Source organism: Abrus precatorius, unplaced genomic scaffold (assembly GCF_003935025.1).
Source record: "Abrus precatorius isolate BTA unplaced genomic scaffold, Abrus_2018 Scaffold8, whole genome shotgun sequence".
Taxonomy (NCBI): domain Eukaryota; kingdom Viridiplantae; phylum Streptophyta; class Magnoliopsida; order Fabales; family Fabaceae; genus Abrus; species Abrus precatorius.
In genome coordinates, this window is record NW_020874428.1 from 36460042 (window position 1) to 36483104 (window position 23063).

The window sequence follows — 23063 nt, forward strand, 5'->3', positions numbered from 1 at the left end:
ATAAAATATTTAAAAACTCCAGTTCTCTCTAGTTTTCTTTTACGGAATACCATGGTAATGTTTTGAGGTACATCCTCTGGTTTCTCTCTTCTATCTGTAATTCTCATAATAGTGTTCTTATTCACCAAACATGAAACATCTGTTGGTGGTAAAAAAGAAATGAAAAAAATTGTTTACTAGTTCTTGCTGGCGTCGTTTAGGTTCATTTGTTTTGTCTTTGATCATTAAGTCCTTCTTCAAGTAAAAATATTATTCATGTGAATGCATAATTATTTTACAATTTATTACAAAGCATGCTTGTTCACAGACAAACTTAGAGATATTGCAACTAATTAACTAACTAAACCTTTTTTGGGATCTTCGTAAACTAGAGTAGTAACTCTGTTATTATTAAATATGGATCCGCAATATTAAAAGGATTCGTACACGTGTGGTGAGAGCCTAGGGCGAGGGTGGACTGAGAGAGGAATTGCTCTTTGCAGGGTGATCCCATATTGTTCATCCATGTTAAGTTCTTCTGGTTTAAGTCCATTCTCCAATTCCCAATCAAAAGCATGAGCCAAGGTAGCAACGAGTAACTGAACCATCTTCAAGCCCAAGGTCATACCAACACATGTCCTACGACCAGCACTAAAGGGTATAACCTCAAAGTTTGTGCCCCTAACATCAACATTAGCCTTCTCACCATCGGGGAGGAATCTTTCAGGTTGGAACTTCAACGGGTTAGACCATTCCTTAGGGTCACGTGCTATGGCCCAAATATTTACCAAAAGAGTTGCACCTTTGGGGATGTGGTACCCAAAGATCTCACAATTCTCTGCCGCAATTCGTGGGAGGGAAAGAGGGGTTGGTGGGTGAAGACGAAGTGTTTCCTTCACCATAGCCTCCAAGTACGGAAGGTGGGGCAAGTCCTGTTCAGCCACAAGCCTATCTTTGCCTACAACATTGTCTAACTCTTGTTGGAGACGAGTCATAATTCTTGGGTTCTTGATCAGTTCAGCAACTGCCCACTCTACTGTGCTTGATGATGTGTCTGTCCCAGCCCCAAACATGTTCTGCAAAAGTTTGTATGTAGGTAGTAGGAAGTTCAATATGCATGAACGTGACTTTCCATCTCAATAAACACGATAATATGAATTTTTTATTAGATAAGAGCCCATCTCAATAAACATGGTAATTTGATTTTAACTTTTTTGGAAAAGCAATTTTGAATATCTTCTAAAAAAGATGAATTAAAACTACCCTCTAAATTAAAAAGTTAAACAAACAAAAGTAAATTCTAATTTTTTTATAGAATCTCTAAAAATAAATAGCCTTTTATATATTTAAAAAATTACTTTTTTTAAAGACTGCAACAGTAATTAAATTTGGGTGCAGAACATGGGTTATAAAAGTACCGAAAGAACGGCTTTGATCTCTGCATCAGTGAGTTTATCTCCATCCTCGGGAGCCTCTTTAAGTGATAGCAACGTACTCAACAAGTCCTGGGGTTTGTCGGTCTTCAAATTCTCATGTTCCTCAAGAATGGTCGTTAAAAATGTATCAAACCTCTTATGTACATCCTTGGCCATAACTTTCACTCCTTGAAGGTCCAACCAATTTAAGGCAGGAATAAAGTCACCGATATTAAAAACTCCAAGCAACGCCATAAGATCAAGCACCATAGACTTAAACTCAGCTGCCCTGGGATCACAATCACCAATGCCATCGTTGAAAACTCGTAGTCCCATCATCACCCTCGACAATGCGTTGGTGGTGCAAATATTTAGCAATTGTCCCAGGTTCACTGGTTTAGAGTCTGAACTTGCTATATTCCGTATCAATCTTGCTACTTCTTCCTACACGTACGTACAATTTGGTTAAACAGTGATATATCATTTCCAATTAAAAATTTTGACAGTTTCGAGTATGTACTTCTCTTTTTTCAAGAGGGGGTATAGGGTGCTTTGTGCTTTGGCTTAATATATGAAATATCAAAAAGATAGTTTCTTAAAAACATTAAGAAACTGATTTATCATATATAGTATGATTGGACATAAAATAGTGTCTAACTCTAATGTGCGCATAATTTTTTTTAAGGAAAATAATCATTTTGCATTGGAGAAGACATATTTACGGACATGAAGAAGAAAAATATGATTAAAAAGAAATAAAAGATAGTATACATGATAGATAAAATCATCGTAAGAAAGAAGAAAAGAAAAGAAATGAGGTGAGGTGAGAAAAGGTATAAAGCGTAAGTTTAATTTTAATATATTGATAGTAAAAAGTATTTGTATTGGTTAATTAATTAAAAATTATTGTAAATAAGACCGTTATAATAGTTGTTATAAAAGTTAATTTTTTTAATGATACGATAATTTATAATTTAATGATGATGTGCAATTTTTTGTATTTCATTTAAATTCTAAAATATTAAGTATTAAAAAGTTGGAACTCTCTACAAGCAAACATTTTAGTCTACCTGTTTAGATAGAATTACTATAACACGTAGAAAAATCATTAAAATCTTTCGGAAAGCTTGAATGTGATATAATAAATAAATAAATAAATGAAAATCTTGAATGTTAGTACATAATACTTTATACTTAATATTTAATTAATCTATTTTATTATTAAGTTTAAGTATTTTAAAATATTTTTTAATAAAAAAATATTTCTTATATTTTTATATTATACAATAAATACTTTTTAAATAAAATTTTATTACTTTAAATATTTTAGACGCAAACTTTAAGAATAAAAATTAGCACAATTATCAATGGAGATTAATCTGACAAGCAACTTAATATAACTTAAACAAAGTCTCTGGTTCGAGTCTTTGTATATACAAACAAATTTATAATAATTGACTTACTCACTATATCTAGATATACGACTTAAGTCGGTATATAAAAAACTAAAAATAAATAAATAATTAATAGTTATATTAATTAATATGAAAATAATAATAATAAATCAGTAGACTTTAAGTACCAGTAAGTGAGTAGTGAGTGTAATTAGCTAATGGCATATCATGCACAAGAAAAATCTTTAGGCAAATACAGCATAAATAAATACAAAGGAAAATGGTGTTTGTTTTAAATTTTAATCATGTTTTTTTTTTAATGAATAATCTAGCTTCTAAAAGTTAAAGTACTTATTTTCTCAAGTTGCTTTACTTTTAAAAAAATAATCCATCATTGAAAAAATATATAATAAAGTACGAGAATGTAGTGTAAACATTCTTTTAAAGGAAAATGATGCCACCTGTCGTAGATGTCTATTATCATCCACGGCCTTGCCAGAGAGCATGTGAAGGCCGAAAATTTTCCGAAGCGCGCGCCACCGTGGACCGTAGGGAGCAAAAGCAAGGTCTTGGTTGTTATAGCTCAAGCATTTAATGGTAGTGGTTATTGGCCGGCTCAAGAAATTCGTGTCATTAACCTTCAAGAACTGTTCCGCCACGGATGCCGACGCCGCCACCACCACGTCGATAAAACCCAACCGTAAGTGCATAAGAGGCCCGTGGGTACGAGCCAAGGCTGCTAGGGCACTATGTGGCGCACGGCCCATGTGAGGCAAGTTTCCCACGATGGGCCATGGCCGCGGGCCTGGTGGCAGAGGTAACGAAGGCCCAGTTAGGAGCCTCAAAAGCTTGTAAATAAGGATAGCTATTATGATGTTAGCTAAGCCTATAACCCAAGGAGACATTGGTTCGTATATGAACTTACCGTGTCTAATGTACCAAAAATAAACTTACCGTGTTTCATGCAAACGCAGCAGCACCTCGGAAAGGTACTTATAGAGTTGTTTGTGAATTGAAAAGAATGTATTTTGTGCACATAACGTAACGGTTAGAATAGTCAACTGATTTACATATTTAATAAATGAGATGTTACAATTTCAATCCAATAATTTTATTTATAAAACAGTGTGATTAGAGTGTTAGGATATTAAAAAATTTATCATCTTCAACACGTCATTAATGCTAGTTATCAATATGGCTTAGTTGTCACCTGTTAAACTGGAACAAATGGTGAGGAGAGAATTGCGCCGAAAATAAGATATGTAATAAATGAATCAACAGGCTATTTGAGTTCGAATTTTAATACATATAAGTATATTAAATATATTTATGATATACATATAAAAATAATATTAAAAAAAATTATTTTTAACTCCCTGACATGTCAATACACGTTAAAAAATATTTTTACTATTAAAACACACGGTGTGTGTTATTTATTAAAATAGTTATTGTCATTTATTTTCGCAAATTAATATATCGTGAAGGAGCTTTGAATTTCAAAGTTATTAATTACAGCCAAGGATTTCATCAAAACACTCAATCAACAATTGACACGATACCGAGTAATATACCATTTCTGTACTGAAATTTGACTATTGAGTATTAACTGTCTTATCATAGGTAAATTGCTATTAAACAAAAGAAAAAAAAATCTCATTATTTCATGTTTGATAATTTTTTATCAATATATCTTTTATCTTGACAAAAATTTAACCATTAGAATAAATATTACGGGTATAATAACAATATAATATATCATGCACACAAATATTATTGTAATACAAGTTATTGATTTAGGTATAAATTGGATTAAAATAAAACTAATTTAAATTTATTTTAAATTTAATATTTATATTAAATTAATTTTAAATTCAATTTTAAATTTAGATTGTATGGTAAAACATTCTAACTAATCTATAACATTTTTAGAGATAGTTTTAAATTTTAGTTAAATTATAATTTTTTTTATATGATATTTTTATTGGACTGAACTTATCTCGGTCACTAATTTAGTTAATTTTTTCACATCTTAAATACAAACATTTAAATTAATAAATTGTTTGTTTATGACATTTAAAAATTGAACTAAATTGTCGCAATACATCAAAGTTTATATACACTTTTTTCTATATCAATAAATAAAAATATTAAAATTCATATTATTAAAAAGATACAAAAGATTGTCTTACTATTAATGAAAAGATATAGATTTTTTTATTTGATTTATTGATCATGAATTATTACTCGCTAATATTTTGTATCATCTTTAGTTTAATTCTTCAAGCTCCTAATATATGTATTATACTATTATTATGAACTTAAAGATATTAAATATTATATCAAAATAGTCTTTACTTTAAATAAATTTATTTTTACTTAAGAGTATCATCTGTCAATTATAATTTATATGATTTTAATATTATTTTGATTATTACCTTAATTTGACACATGTATCATATTTTTTATTTATTCATATATTTTAAATTTCACTAATAAATTTAAAAATAATTATTCTTTACTAATTTTAAATAAGTTCCGTCAAATTCACATATTTTAAATAAATATTATAGGATTCATCATCTTTTAAATACTATAAAATTAACATGGATAAAAGTCATAAGATAAATTATATATATATGAGTTGCAGTGATATTATATGAATCTGTAATGATAAATGATTAATGATGTTTATAATCTTATTATTTAGAAGTATTAAACTTTATTCTAAAAAATTAAGATTAGTTTATTTTAAAGTGTATTTTAATGTAGGATATTTATGATTTTTTTTGTGTACTTATATCCTTATGTTATTTATAAGGTTAATTCAATATTGGCAAAATAATTTATTTAATATTTTGTTTCAAAATTTCTTTTACCCTATAAATACTCCTCTACCGAATTTGTATACTAACGTGTTTATTTGTATAAAATATTTACATATCTTCTTTCATCAATTAATAAATAATTTGAGTGCCCTAACTTCAGCCATATACAAAGTTAAGAGCACTTGTCTTATATACGTCCTTGAAAAGAAAAGAATAAAAAACTAAACCTTATATCCGAGTTTCAAACCTGACTTATTTTTATTAGTGACTTCTTTGTCATGCTTCTTGTTTTCGCTTATATGATGTATTTTAGCTTTTCCATCATGCTTCTTCTTCTACATTTTTGCTTTTATTTCATCTTATCTTTGTCGCATATTTAATTATATTTTTAAAAATTATATTTTAAATAAATTATCAATAACCTTATTTGAAAAAAAAAATTGATATCTGTGGTTAAAAAATTCTTGATTCATCGATCTACTGGTACAAAATTACATATTATCCATCTTTCTATTTTTTTTTTATAAAGGTGTTAGTCATATTATAAGTTAATAAACTTATAAATAAATCTAATAACAGATAAATCAAAACATTCAAATAATAAATAAATTAAATCAATCTAACTTAAAATTTATATTATTTGAATAAATAAAAAAGTGTACTTTGATTTTTTTTATGTAACTAAGTAAGTTAAAGTTTTTTTTTTTGTTTTTTTTTTGTCTATACCACAAATATTTTTTACTAAAAATATAATCATATTTTAGTTGAGTAGCATGACTATCTTTAACTAATTAATTTTTTATAACTTAAATGTAAATTTATATATTCAGCAAATTTAGAGTATTGATACTCATTTAACTGAAACTTTAACATTTAAATTCATGATAAAAGAATTAATATTAATAGAATAAAAAATAAAAGATCATAAATTTAAATAAATTATATGCACTAAGTTTTAAATAACTATTTCAACTAATTTCTCTAAGAATTGTAGTAGTATAGAACTTACCTTTAATATGTAACAGTAGTAGTATAGAAATTAATTTTAATATGTAACAGTACTTTAATTTATTTTTCTATTTAGTGCCATATAAGTACTTGGAGATGAGTTTTCTAAATTAGACCGATATCTCTATGTGTGATACAATTAAAATATAAAATTTTGTATTGTATAAGTGTGTTTAAATAAGTTTTTACATCATTAACTAGTTTTACTTATAGTGAAATAGTTAGATACATACATATAATGTATATACAGACCTATGACCTTTTCTTTCTCTCAGTTTCTCTAATGGAGAGGGGAAGAGGGATTGACAGAATTTGATGATTGATTAACATGTTCTAAAATAAGTTTATGGTAATTTTGATTCTTTAAGTTTTTCATCGCCTGTCTCCTGCAATTACAAACGAACATTGGTTAGATTTTATTATATTGATTTCTAAATCATTTAAACAATAAGGTCATTTTACATCTTACTTCCTACAAGAAAAGTCTAGTTTTCAAGTCGTATGTTAGGAAAGTATTTAATCTTAAAGAATTTTTAAATCATAGTCACATATATATGAATTGAAAACTATAATTTTTCTTATTTAATTAATTTTTCATGGATGAGATGATAATAATATTTAATTTTAATTTGTAAAATAATCTTATACACATGTTAAATTAATGATCAATATATTATTGAATTAGTTTGTCTATGACCAAAGGCAACCTAAGAAGCCTGACTGAAGGATATAGCTAACCTAGACTCATGGTAATCCTTTGATATGCTTCCAAATTTTCTTTAATCTCTTCCAAACAAAATTTTTTACCTTAATTTATATAAAATTTAAAGTCTAGATCGTTCAGAAAATAGAGATAAAATTTGATCATCCAAAACCAAAAATAAAAAAAGATCTTTCCTTAATATAACTATTATTCAGAAATTAAATCTTTTAATGTTATCAATGCTCAGTGACAGCAATTTTAAATTACAATGATATGCATGCTATTTTATTTTAAGCTCAAATATTAATTACATTTTATATAATTGTAATTTAAAATTGATTTAGAGTCAACTACTTAACTTGGTTTAAACTATTTTACCATCACTGCTGTATCCAAATCCATCTTGTATGAGAATATTCATTGAGCTTAATACTAAACGTGGTTGAGAACTTATTTTCGATCACAAATAATTTATTGATCTCAGATAAACTGTAGCTCAAACCCACCTCAAATTAAAATTTAACTTTAAGCATAAACCATTATGCACTTTTCTACTATCTAACAATCCTAACATCCCTGATGCATCACCAGCTTTAATGGACATATGTGCATGATAATAAATCCATGTCAACAAACAACATTTACGTAAATGATTTACATTTACATATATGAAAGAAAACATTTGACTCAAGTATGTTTCTTGCAAGATTATCACTCTTTATATATCATAGGAAAACCATGAATTAGAATAATTCATATCTTGTACTAGAAACTTAGACCGCACTTGTCCCCTCGTACAAATAAAAAAACATTTATTTTTTAATCTTTATTACCAAAAAAATATAAAAGGTTTGTGAAAATATTTTATATATATATATATATATCCCAAAAGAGTTATATCAAATTCGTTGTTGTTTATAAATTATTTAAACTTGATTTGTTGAGTATTTAATTAAATTCTTTTTATATTGAACCTTAATTATTTATATATGTGTGGATTACTTTAAAGTCATTATTTTATTCACATAATTGTATTGAAAATTATAATCATCACATATCTATTACTATTTTAAATTTATAATTCTTGAGTCTTATTTTAAAGAAAGTTTATTTTGACAAAGATAAATTTGATGGTATCTTGAACTTTGAATGAGTTAGACTAGTTTAACACCTATATTTAAAATTATGGATATTAGTTTTTGCCTATAAAAAAAGAAGAGTTTAATTATGTATTTTTACTTTAAAATTTTCTTCTGAAATTTTAATTTAGTCACGGTGGATCAAACCTTTATGAAGATATTAGGGATGCAAAAATAATGTCTGCATAAATCATATACTGCTAATTAGTTTAAAGTTTCAAATCCAATTAATGCAATATTATTACCAATTGACCGTCAACGGAAAAAATTCTCCCTATCAAGTATATTAAATATTTCGTATATGGCAGCTAACTATATTATAATTAATCAAATTTATTGCGTGGACCACGAGTGAACCAATAGACACGAACCACTCTTTCTTCACTTTATTTTATTTATTAATTCGCTCATTATTGTTTATTATTCCATACATCATAGTTTTCAATCACAAGCTTCATTTGAATTCTTATCTAAAATGTCCCTCTAGATCTGATCCCAAAGAAATCTCAATTCAGTCTCATATCACGTGTGAGAGAATTCTTTTTGTTATTAGAATTTAAGCACAAAATTAACAACAAAATGCTATATAATAAATAAACAACACATAACATTCAACTTCTTTTCTGCATACTTCATCGATGCTGAGTTTATTGAGAAACATTAGTCAAATTATTCAATATTAATTAACCATTATAAGCAGTTATTTCTCTCATTTTTGTGTTTTATTATTACATTAGTCCAAACTCCATTGTCTTTATCCAAAAGGCTGTGTCAGGATCGAAATGGACAGTGTTGAATCTCCTGAAATCGAATATGAGGTACACTCTTTCTTTTTTTCTAAACTCAAAAGTAAAAAGAATTTTATAACACAGTGAATTTCAATATTTTATAATTAAACTAAATTTTTGAAAGATGAAAATGCTCGACAGCTTGAAAAATAAATAAAAAATAAAAACTGCAGATGACCGTTCGTGCTACTGATGAGCCATTCGTGTAGTATTCATAAGAATTGTTTTAAAAAAATGACGGGGGAAAAAGAACTGAGAACAAAGTAAGAGAAAAAGATGAAAAGAAGAAAATATCAGAATACGGAATTTATTAAGCTTTCTACATCTTAGAAATGCTGACTAAGTGTATGGATTTGATCATTTGATGTTATAGGTTGACTAGTATTCATAACAAACAAGAACCACAGCTAACTCATTATATTCTCATTGAATTGTTAATCCTGTTTCCTTGGAAGAAAGAAAATAAACTAACTGAGAAAGAAGCTGCAGCCAAAGGAAGAACCAAACCTAAAGTATGAACAATAGAGTGATAAAAAGATCATATCTGAATCAACAATGACAAAAATAAAGGAAATGGCTGCTTCTGTTTCTCAAGTAAACATTATTGTAAATTTACAAAAGCATTTAACAGTTATGAAATTTAGATTTAATTATAATTAATGATATTAATATTTAAATTTTTTTTATTTGTTTAATTACTGTACTTATTTTAAATTGATTGATATTTATTATTTTAAATTATTCTGTTGGCATATATATTTTTATCAAACAAAAATAAAAAAAATAAAAGACTGATAGTCTAATTATATTTTTGTGATAAAACATATTTTAATTCAAGATAAAATTTATATTCCTTTTAACAAATATATTTAAGTATTATAATATTGTCTATAAGACGATTCAAAAATAAATAGTTAGAAACAATTCATTGACAAAAAATTTATATATAAAATTTAATTTATAACTCAAACCAAACTGGATTTAATATTTTTTTTTTAAAATAATATACATAGTCCATCTTTGTTGTTAGAAATTTAGATTTAGTTTACCGCAAAAAACCAGTTTTCATTTTAAGATCAGTTACAGTCTATACTGGTGCACTTGTGTGAACCCTGAATCCTTATATCCCTAATCTCTATGTCGCTAAAGCAAGAAAGGGATGGGATGAAGATTCCCCTGGTGGTGATGGCTTGATTAGGAGGACATGGTTCTGGTTCTTGTTTCGATGAAATGGGCAACTGATCATCAACAACGCAGGGAACACAGGAAATGGTGGTACCACCATATTATTTAATAATACATTTACTAAGATTATGGTCATTTAACGGGGTTGAACCTCTATGCTCGTGCTTGAACATACTCGTCAATCTCTAAGAAATTCTTGACTGCAACATATTTTATGATAGCTGGATCAGGAATATATAAAAGCTAGCTTTTCGTATGCAGTGATGCAATTCAAGGTGGGAGGGTTTGATTCTTCAAAATGAAAGGTAAAATATTGGCTCTCATCACACAATGTACAATGTGCTATATATATATATTATATCGAGTGACTGATTAGCTGAGTTTGTAGGGTCATTTTTCTAATTATGGTTATTTTAAAACCAAATTACGAGAATATGGCAAATTTGGCAATATTACCTGAATATGATTTTTTATAAAAATCGCAACTAGCGTTTTTATATGTCAAGTAAACAGAATTTTATGTTATTAAATGTAAAAATTGTAACTTGCAAGTTATAAAAAGTAAAAGTGCAATTATAAAAGTCTCAATGTGCGAGTTTTGACCGACTTTAAATTGCAAACGGGGATATTTGACCACGAAAGAAAGTAGAAATATTACTCTAAATTTGTCCATGACGACATTTGACCAAGGATAATAGTTTAAAAACAGTAAAAAATCGTAATTTGCAATTTTTAAGTGATGAATCTATAAATACAGAACTTTTGGTAATCTTCGGCCATTTGTGGTTGCATACATATCTCTTCCTAGTTTCTGAGAATTTTATGTTTTCGTCAAAAAAAAAAAATTAGTGTTGTCATTATTGTTTATTTCAATGGTGAGATTATACTAAATACGAGTAAAGGTATGATTTTTACATGTGAGAAGCCAACATGTATATATATATATATTCCATGCACCGTATCATTTGAAGATTTAAAGTATTGGCTCAGTCAATATATTGAAGTTCTGTTTCTGAAAATAGTAAAAAATGTTATGTATCAATGTCTAGTATCGATATTTAGCGGTTTTATGCAATATCATACAATTTCTATAACGAACGATGATGATGTTTAACAAATGTTTCAGATACATGAGCAACGTCATCCTCCAAGTGGTACCATTGAGTTGTATGTTGTTTTCAAAAATAATGCAGTTGAAGAAGAATATGCAGGGACCATGCTACACACATAGATAGAATAGAAACAGAACAACAGTGAAAGTGATAACAACAAATTTGTATGTGAACATGGAAGCAAGGAAAGCCATGAAGACTCTGATGATGAGGAGGAGGAGGAGGAGCCTCATCTGGTTGGTCTACATCCATATGGAAAGCCACCATTCATGCATAATTTCGATGTTGATGTTATAAATATTTCTGAGTTTCTAGAGTATACAAATTTAGGTATGTGTATTTTATAAATATGTTAGTGAAATTAATTATAGTTTTGTTAATTAGTTTATGTACGGTACTGGTAGGTAACACTAAGATAGATGGTGAATTATATGTTGGAAGGCAATTCAGTGACAAAGAAGTTATTATTCAAATAGTAAAGCATTACAGTATATCCAAATGAGTGGTCTACAAAGTGTTCGAGTCAGAACCAAATACATTTTATTGAAAATGTGTAAGGTATGGTAGCGAGGCTTATGCACGTAAAAATGTTGGACATTTATTGTCAAAAAATATAACAAGTCATCTTCAATCAAACGAGCATGGCTCAAGAAAACTTCCTGTGACTCAGTTTGATAGATGCAATGAGGCTTTTCATGTGCAAGATTTATCAAACACCGAGGAATATCGAGTTTATCTGAGACAAAATTATTGTGATTGTGGAAACTTGCAAACTGATAGATATCCATGTCGCCACGTGATTGTTGCCTATTGTAGACAAAATATTAACTAGCGTGGTTATATGATCAATGAAGTATGCAATGTATACAAGAAGGAATTTGGGATTGTCAGAGATGAATCTAGGTGGCGCAAATATCAAGGTCCCAAGCTCTGTCCTAAGCCTGCTTTAAAGCGTACTTTGAAAGGCCGTCTAAAATTAACTCATTTTTTGAATGAGGCGCCCACCACGATGTAGTCTTTGTCGAGGAGAAAACCATAGTCATAGTCGTTGTCCTGCTGTTGGCCCAGTTCATAGTGTGGAGTTGTTATGCTTTATTTCTTGTGGCTGTTGTTGTTTGTTAACATCATTGTTGTTATGTTTTTTTATTAATATGTGGTAGTTTCTGTATTAATTTGTTGTATTTTATATTAATGTGTGGTTGCCTTTTATATTAATATGTAGTAGTTTATGTATTAATTACTTATAAATAATTATAAACAAATAATAAAAAAAGCTAAATAACATAAATACATAAAATCATTAGTAATACAAAAATTACTAATACAGAAGTTACTTATACAAAAATTAATATTATAGAAATGATAAGTACAGAAATAACTAAAAATTACATTCTAAAAGGGACGACATTAACACAAAACAGAAATTAATATCCTCATTTTCTCTTTTTCTTCTTTATTAATAAAGGACTATATCTGTCAAAAGCATGTGTAAAAGGACGCAACATGTGAGAAAGAAATCTCCTTCGTCTTTCTGGTTGAGTTGCATCATGTCCTAATTGTTGAGTATCATCCTCCCTTTCGTCATTTGTTGCATTCCTCTCTGTTATAGGGTTAGGCTACGATACATTTTTTGATGGTTGGATATCTATGTAATCTTGAGGCGTGAAATCCCACGACCTGATCGGCATAGACCATTGCATAGGTAGAGCATTAAACACTGGTTCTGGTCGATAGACATCTTCGTCATGTACAGAAACATCTTCCATGGTAGCTTTTTCATTTAAGTCAAAGTTTGGAGTCACATTCCTCTACGAAGGTGAGGGTGCATCTACCACAAAATCATATGTTGGAATAAATCCAGAAGAAGTTTCACTGATACTATCACAATTAACAGATCTTCGACCTCGTTCCTGCCTGGTTGATCGACCACCATGAACATTTGTCCTACCAACAGACGTACCTCTTTGTTGTGGTTGTGGTGATTGTTCATCCCATTGAAAATGTTGTCACACATTCATTTCAGGTGACAAATAAAACTCTTGATTTGGTTATACAGAACTTGATGGAATGTCTTGTGGCTCGATAGGTGGTGCATCCATAGGAATCTCCTCATGCTCAGACAATGACGGCTCTAGAGGCAACTGTGGAGATAACCATAGCCAATCAAGTGCATGCAATATGTACCATGCCCAATATTCATTAGAAGGAAGTCGATGCTCCTATATTGTCACCCAATCATGATGAATGATTGTCCTATCCTTTAGTTCTCTTACTCCACGTAGGTCTTTATTATGAACTCTTTCAAGTTGGTGGGGCTGCAAAGAAATAGGTTGAGCATATCCAAATTGACGCATGACACAACCAGTTACATGCCACTCTATAACTTCAAAACATATAAGAGAAGAGATAGTAGACCACACTTGTTGTTCATCCCGTGCTTCATCTGGGGTGACTGCATCAATTTCATCATCGAAGTATGGTGTCCACAAAAACTGCAAAAAACAATATTATTTTTTGTTAACACACATTATAGAAAGGTTTAACACTCATATCATCATGTAACATATTAATAACAATTAGTAAAATTGTTTACCTCATTAACACCCATTTGATCCAATGCTAATCTAATATTTTGAAGATTCTTAAACGGTGTATTCGTTGGATAGCGCATACATCTCCATCTCAAAGCAAGCAGAAATATTGATGATGAACCCGAGATTGGAGCTAGCCATGGGAGGCGATGTCATGGCCACACCTGTAGTAGTATCAAGCACCCATATATTTCTTTGGCATCATATCTAGAAGCACAATCTAACCCTCTATACAGAGAGGCCAAGCATGTTGATCTCCAACTGTAATTCTCAATTTGATTCACATCAGTCAACAACGGCAAGAATTTTGAATGCACCACTGCATTACTTTTGTTTGGCATCAAAACATGTCCAACCAAGCAAAGAATATACTCACGAGCATGTTGTTGTAACCTAACGTTCGAATTACAAGGAAGCCAACCAAGGTGTTGTGATAACCACGATAATCTAATTTTTTATCCTTCAATGTCGTTTGAATCTGGTCGGCCTCCTATTAAATTAATCACTGCTACACCATTGATCTTAATTCCAAGTAACATATAAACATCTTGTAATGTAATTGTGCATTCTCCATGAACTAAGTGAAATATGTGTTTCAGGCCTCTACTATTCCACGAGTGCATTAATGAGTGAACGGTTTATTTACATTTGACAAAGTTAATAAATCCGATCAAAACCGGCATGCTATAAAATTTTCATAATTTCTATCTTAGGAGATATTATTAATAAGTGACAAGACCGTAACAATCTCATTATCTGTTACAAATAATACAAAAAACATTGGTTAACAATAAACTTACATAATTACTATTCGATATGTTAATTATATAAAATACAATAAATAATTTATTGGAAACTTAATTTTATTAATTATTCTAGTTACAATTTTGATAAAACTCTATCGACTAATTAGAGAAAATAATATTATTTTCAATCAAAAAATTCAACAATGTTGTTATAATTTATTTTAAATTAATTTTCTCTTATTTTTTTTATAATAAATTTTGCATGCAAGTTAGTAATTACTAAATAATTTATTTACAAATTACAATTGCTATACAGTTATATTCAATTACTAATTTATAATAGTTTTTACAAATATTACAAAATATACATTTAAAATATAAAAAATAATAATAAATAAAATAAAAAATTACAGAATTTCTACAAAATATATATATCAAATAAATAAAATAAAATAATAAAAACTTGCATTTTGATTTTGAATTTGTTCTGAAATATATTTCCTTGAATCAATAGTTGAGTCCCTAACCAATTTTTTTTCTAAATTCTAACTTATGAATATCAAAATTTCTTGCCAATTTTTGAATTTTTTTTTTAAATACTCTTTCTCTCACCTTACTTCTTTTTCCTCTCCAGAATGCTTCTTCTTTACTTCAAAAATACCCTCTCGCGCATGCAACAAAAATTGGACCTGATATATATAAGCAAAAAAATTCATAGAAATTTTAGAGTCTTCCTCGCAATAGTTATTTGAATGTTTGAATAGTGTTTAAAACTCACAAATTGCGAGTTTACAAGTTTTAGACCTACTCTTGTCACTTCCTACATGCATGGGGTGCATGTTAAGATGTCAAAACTCGCAAATCATGAGTTTGCCTTAATTCAGAGCTCCAGACTACACAACATCACCTGCAGCAGCCAGACAACGTGATCAAAAACTGTATATGCGATTTTCTAGTGAATTTTGACCAATTTTAACTAATTTCATGTGCTACAGTGCTAAAAAATCCAAATGGTGTTTTCAGAACATTACCTACCACTTTCTTTACCATTCTAACCCGCTGCCATTTTACTATTCACGTTAAATCGTTATTTGTATTTTTTAGAAAACCATATTATTGTAAATATACTAAATAAGCCATATTTCTATATTTTATCTTACTGAATATCATATTAAAATAACTTTTCCGAGTTTGTTATCCTTTCTTTTTCAGCTTTTTACTTGTTACTTCTCTCATAGAATGTGCATAGATTGAATTTCTAAAAAAATTAATTTAAATTTAACTTTAAAATTTAGATTTTTTTTAAAATTGATATTAAATTTAATAAAAATATATTATAATTTTTTATATTACTATTAAATTATTATATTAAAAAAATTAATTTTATAATAACTAATATAAAATTATATTTGTATATATTTTAATCTATTAATAATATTTTTTTTTATTGTATTAAAATAATAAATATTTACATATATTTTACTTTTTATCATCTATCCATTACACAAATTAATTATCCAGATTGAATTTTAAAGTATTTTTTTTAATCAATTTAAAAGAAGTTTTAAAATTTAAATTTAGTTTAAAATAAATTTTAAATATGATTTTTGTTGAAACTAGTTTTAAATATAGTTTTACATTAAATTAATTTTAAATCCAGTTTTAAATTTAATTTTTAAGAAAAAACTAATTTTAAATATATTTGTTAATTTAGTTTATAAGATAAAACTAATTTGTTGTATGCATGCATTAAATTAGTGTGTTTTAAGAAGATTTTAGTAATATTTATTAATTATTTTATAGAAGTTTATAAAATATTTATTATCATTTTTAACTTATTTATAATAAATAGAATTGATGATAGAAGTTTAAATTAAAATCTATAAAAATAAAAATTAATAATATAAATAATAATAAAATTATTATGTTATAATATTTTAAAAATTAAAAAATAAACATAAATATAAAAACAATAGTAGTAATTAATTTAAAAATATTTATTATGTTTTAATTTTTTAATATAATAATTATATTTTAAAAATATTATTTTAAATATTTTATTGTAATTATAAGAATTAAGATTAATAAAAAAATTAGTCATAAAACGTAGTTAGAATAGAATTTTGTGAACTAATAGAGTACATAGATTTAATAATTAAATACATAAAGTAAAACTTTCACATATGTAGATTTGATAAATAAATAAAAAATTTAATCTTAGAAAATAGATTTAAAACACTAAATTGATTATACAAATATAGTTAATTAAAAAATTAATTTAACATAAATCTAGATTTTTAAAACAAATTTAACATTAGTTATGAATTATACTTATAAAAATGATTTTTTTGTCCAACCCTAATTTCATACCCTTTAACTGCTATCCATTTCAAATTCCCCTGCCAATAAATTGGTATGCAATCAAAATTCTCTTGCTTCTGCTGTTGAATTTTTATGGAAGAAATTTAAAACTAGTTTTGACCAAATTAAATTTAAAAACATTTTTAAATTAAATCTAAATTTTAAAAATAGTTTTGAACTGATTTAAAAAAATAAAATAGAGTTTAAAATAATAAATTAAATTTAAAATAGATATGAATTAATTTTATTAAAATTTAATCTATGTACACCTCTAAGACTAACAAGTGCATAAAGAACAAATAAAAAATCTTATAACCTTAAAATGTAATATTTTTAATTATATAATATATAAATTATATAAAATATAGAAATAAGTCGTCGATAAAAGAAAAGTAAAGTTATCTTTATTTGAAAGAGAAAAAACATTATGTTATTCTTTTATATCTTGTATCAAAATAACAAAAAAGTAAAAGATGAAAAACAAAAAAATATTTTTAGCATAAAAATTTATCAAAACAATACTTTTTAGATCTCAAAGTATCAAAAAAATTAAAATTATTATTATTTTATCTCGAATGTAAAAAAGCTTAGGTATTTCTAAATATATAGAGAGCTTGGAGAAGTGTATATGAGTATTTTTTTTTTCCCTTTATAGAAATTTAAAAAAAAACATTTTTAATTATTTGAACTTAGAAAATCATGTACAATAATATTTTTAAGTTTTTGTTTGCATTATTGTGTAGAATAGTAAAGATTTGATCAAAGTTAGAGACTTGACATAACCTGAGAGTGAAACAATATAAATTATTAAATGTTCTCACTTCTTTTTATTTTTAGATCTAACTATTTTTAGTCCAATTGAACTTGTCGTTTATAAAAAATATCTATTTTAAAGTTTACAAAGAATATTTTGAAAACATGTTCAAAAGATTATTTTTGAATTTTTAGCTCAAAATTTTAGTTTTTTTTGTTATTCTTTTCCACCAATGATATGAAACAAGTTTTTTATACACGAGTATTAGTATTTATTTTGAAATCTTTTGATATATAATCTTCCAAAAATCGAAATTTTTGATTCATAGAAGAACAATATCACTATTTTAGTTCAATAAGATAATTTATAAAGGTATTTCACAAGATTTAAATTACAATATTTTAAAATTTTAATTTTATTTATAATTAATGAGCATTATTATTTGATTGTTTTATTTTTTTAATTTTTATGCTTATTTTAAACTGATTGATATTTATTACCTTAATTATTTATTTTGTTGACACATTTATTATTTAATTACATTGTTTTATTAATTATAATCAAATTTAATATTTTAAATTGCAACAATACTATCTCTTTTGAAAGGAGGGGATTTGTGATTTCTATTAAATGACCACTAGCGTAAATGACAAATAGGAAGTTACATTTTGTTCTTACCTTCCAAACATGAAACATCCGTTGAATCATTACATCTGGGTTCATTTGTTTTGTATGCATCCTTAACCTACCTTAAGTAAAAATATTATTCATATCAATTCATATTCACTTTACAACTTATTGTAAGCATGCGATCAAAGCATGCATGTTCATGTATAAACTTAAAGATATCACAACTAATTAACTAACCCAACCCTCTTTCAAATCTTCTTAAACTACAGTGGTGACTTTATTTTTATTAAGTGGGTTTACATTATTAAAAGAAGGGAAGGGATAAGACAAACAAGGAGCTAAACTCCAAATCAGGAAGATGATGAGAACACGTTTGGTGAAAGCCTAGGGTGAGGGTGTACCGAAAGAGGCTCTGTTCTTTGGAGGGTGAACCTGTAAGTTTCATCCATGTTAAGGGTATCTGGCTTAAGTCCATTCTCCATCTCGTAATTAAATGCGTGGGCCAAGGTACCAACGAGCAACTGAACCAACCTCTGGCCCAAGTTCATACCAGCACATATTCTACGCCCACTACCAAAGGGTATAACCTCAAAGTCATTGCCATTAATATTAACATTAGCCTTTTTCCCACCGGAGAGGAACCTTTCAGGCATGAACTTTAATGGGTCATGCCATTCATTGGGGTCACGTCCTATAGCCCAAATATTGACCAAAAGAGTTGCACCTTTTGGGATGTGGTACCCAAAGATTTCACAGCTCTCAGCCGCAACTCGTGGGAGGGAAAGAGGGGTTGGTGGGTGAAGACGAAATGTTTCCTTCACCACAGCCTCCAAGTAAGGAAGATGGGGCAAATCCAATTCACTCACAAGCCTATCTTGTCCCACAACATTGTCTAACTCTTGTTGGAGACGAATCATAATTCTTGGGTTCTTGATCAATTCAGCAATTGCCCACTCTACGGTGCTCGTTGATGTGTCTGCCCCAGCCACAAATATGTTCTACAAAATAGCTGTTTGTTAGTAAGTTGAACATGCATCAATGCAACATTACATCAATATATCATAAGTTGCGAATATACCGAAAGTAATGCTTTGATCTCTATATCAGTGAGTTTATCTCCATCCTCAGGAGCCTCTTTAAGTAATAGCAATGTACTCAACAAGTCACGGTGTTTCTGGCTCTTGAGAATCTTGTGTTCCTGAATAATACGAGTTAAAAATACATCAAGCCTTTCGTGTAATTTCTTGGCCTTGGCTTGCACTCCTTGGAGGTCTAGACAATTCAAGGCAGGAATGAAGTCACCGATGTTGACAGCTCCAAGCAATACCATAATATGAAGCACCATAGACTTAAACTCAACTGCCTTCGGATCATAATCACCATTGCTATAGTTGAAAATTCGTCGCCCCGTCGTTATCTCCAACAACGTGTTAGTGATGCAAACATTCAGTAGTTGTCCCAACTTCATTGCTTTAGAGCCTGAGCTTGCTAGATTGCATGCCAATCTTGCCACCTCTTCCTACACATACATGCATTATACTCATCCATTAATATTTTATTCCCATTTTAAAAACCTTCATACACTCGAGTAGGGTTATTTTTATTTACACTACTTTTTTTTGTCCTTTTATAAACTTAATAGTAAAACATATATAAAATAACTTTTAAAAATTAAAGTTTGAAATTAATTTTTAATGACTTTAGAAATTTAAGTTGGAAAGGTATAAAATTATTTTTAAAAATTAAATTCCAAAAACGAAAAAAAAAAAAAATATATATATATATATATAAATAGAAAGCTTGAGTTTTTTTTTTTTTTTGTTAACTAGCAATATCCTCATTTAATATTTACTTAATGATCATATAAATCAACAAAAAAAAGTCACTGGAAGGAAGTATCAGCGAGTAACTAGCTGATGACATGTGGTGAACAAGAAAATCTTTAGGCAAAGACGCAAAAATCAATATGAATGGAATAATGCTGACCTCTCGCAGATGTCTAAAATCATCCACGGCGGTGGCAGAGAGCATATGAACGGAGCTTATTTTCCGGAGCAAGCGCCACCGTGCACCGTAGGTAGCAAAAGCAAGGTCGTGGTTGTTATAGGTCAAGTATTTAACGGCCGAGTTCAATGGCCGGCTCGAGAAGTTGTCGTCGTGAACCTTCAAGAACTGCTCCGCGACGGAAGCGGAAGCCGCCACCACCACGTCAACAACACCCAAGCGAAGGTGCATGAGAGGCCCATAGGTGCGAGCCAAGGCCGTGAGGGCGCGATGTGGTGCACGGCCCATGTGGGGCAAGTTTCCCACAATGGGCCATGGCCGTGGCCCCGGTGGCAGAGGTAATGAAGGCCCACTTTTTGTTGGCTTCTTAAAGAGCTTGTAAATAAGGATACCTGCTACAATAGTAGCAAAGCCAATTAGCTGGAGAGACATGGATCAATGTGTTTTACACACAAGAGGAGCGCGCGCGCACATATATATATATACACATGATCATAATGATTCTAGTATTTCTGCATGCTTGGACCCTTAGTATACACTGGATGTGTCAACATCATTGATTTGAAAAAATTTTAATTTAAAAAAAAAAAACCAATCATAAAAATAAATATTAAAATTTGTGCATAAAAAGTTGTATCGTGAATATTATTGTTACCAAAAATGTTTAAAACATACTCTCTAAACATTATTTTTATTATTATTATTGATTAAAATTTATTCAAAATTATAAAAATTGTATAAATTTTAATTTTTTTTACTGGTAATGTAATGTTTTCCTCTTATTTTTTTAGTTAGTTGGTTAAAAAGAGGATATTAAAGAAAATGTTATTCCTTTTATTTGGTGGTAGAAATACATTACTGTCAGTTTGTTATTATTTGTAATCTTTATTCTTTTAATTCGTTAATCCTCTTGGGTAGCACTGTAATTAAAATCGATATACCTCTCATCCAAGTCTCTTTTGCAATAAATATATGGGTTGAAAACGGAAGAAGATGTTATGTTTTGAACTTATCATTGTGCTGACACATAAACCTATCGTGTCTCATGCAAAAACAGCACAACCTTCTCATCGGTATACAAGAAGAAAGATTTGAAAATAATTAACATAAAAATGCATTTTGTGCGCACAATGTATCTGTTAAAATAGTTAAGACTTATTTACTAAATAATTAAGATGTTGCAATTTCAAATGTAAGGATTTTATTTATCATCAGAGCGACGTTTGATTGTCGTAATAAGGGTTAGTCATCATTACAGAAAATCCTATTATGCAAAGGAAAATTGATATGACCTTTATCAAAATAGTTGTCATTTATAATCCTAAAATGCTTGTTAATATATATTTCCAGAACAGAACGACATTTTATTACCAGAATTAAGTCACAAAGTACGTCATTAAAGAGGTAGCTTAAGTACACTTTTTATCAAAACTCCTTTTTGCCAGTATATCTACAAATAAAGTTTTCTCTTAATTGTGTCCATAAAAACATCAATAACATTAAATTCATGATAAAGTTTCCAAAGTCATGAACTGATATTAAGAGTTCATCCGACTGCCAAAGTTGAATTATTCTCAATGAGAAGTACGTGAGAGTTTGAAGTCATCGAAGAAATTTAACGCAAGCAGAATCACTGAGACCTCAACTTCATTTGTCCAGCAGTCAGCGCCAACGCTTTTGGAAAAGACAGCCTCCAAAAATATTATTATCGCTGACTATTCGTCAAAGAAGATTTGGATTTTTCATGATATTAATGGCAGCGAAGGATTTCATCACAACTAAATCAGTCAACAATTGACACGATGCAACTAGTAACTAAGGATGGTAATGAGTAAGCTATTCGTAGGGTATAGTGGTATTTATTCTTATACTTACGTTTTAAAAAATATTGGGATTTAGCCTTATACTTACGTAAATAATAATTTTAATTTCTATACTTGTATTTTTTGAATACTCTCATATTTATATTGCACTTGTCTAAAAAAAATATTTATAAAAAAATATATTTATATAATTTTACATAAATAGTATAATAATATAAAAATTTAATATATATCTTTTGAACAAAATTTAATCATAGACAAAAAATAAATATTTAAATATCACGAGTATTAAATACATCTTTAATACATCAATTTTCTAAACTAAAATAGTTAAAAATTATAAATAAAATTTTATACAAAATCTTCAAGATGTTTAAAACAATCAACTAATAAACTTGATATTTCTGTACGATCACCTCAAAAACTTACCAAAAAAAAATATTAGTTAATTATTTATTATAAAGTCAAAATAATAAATATAATTAGGCTATTTTACCATTTCATATCAGACTCTCCAAATAAACGTTTATTTTTTAGGTTTATATATTACTTTGATCTACCAATATTAATATAAATTAAAACATACAAGTACATGATAAGAAC

The 23063-nt window shown here is 28.2% G+C and overlaps 2 protein-coding genes across 2 annotated transcripts; both read right to left on the reverse strand.

Annotated features, from left to right (window-relative positions):
• Positions 1–410: 410 nt before the first annotated feature.
• LOC113848081 (flavonoid 3'-monooxygenase-like) lies at positions 411–3693 on the reverse strand. Its single transcript, XM_027477460.1, has 3 exons — positions 3250–3693; positions 1398–1838; positions 411–1055 (listed from the first exon to the last, which is right to left on the reverse strand). Exons 1-3 carry the CDS (start codon positions 3691–3693, stop codon positions 411–413), a joined length of 1530 nt encoding a protein of 509 aa, XP_027333261.1.
• Positions 3694–18983: 15290 nt separating this feature from the next.
• LOC113848080 (flavonoid 3'-monooxygenase-like) lies at positions 18984–21069 on the reverse strand. The gene is made up of 3 exons (XM_027477459.1): positions 20620–21069; positions 19712–20152; positions 18984–19631 (listed from the first exon to the last, which is right to left on the reverse strand). The coding sequence occupies exons 1-3, from the start codon at positions 21067–21069 to the stop codon at positions 18984–18986; spliced, it is 1539 nt and encodes a 512-aa protein (XP_027333260.1).
• Positions 21070–23063: the final 1994 nt, after the last annotated feature.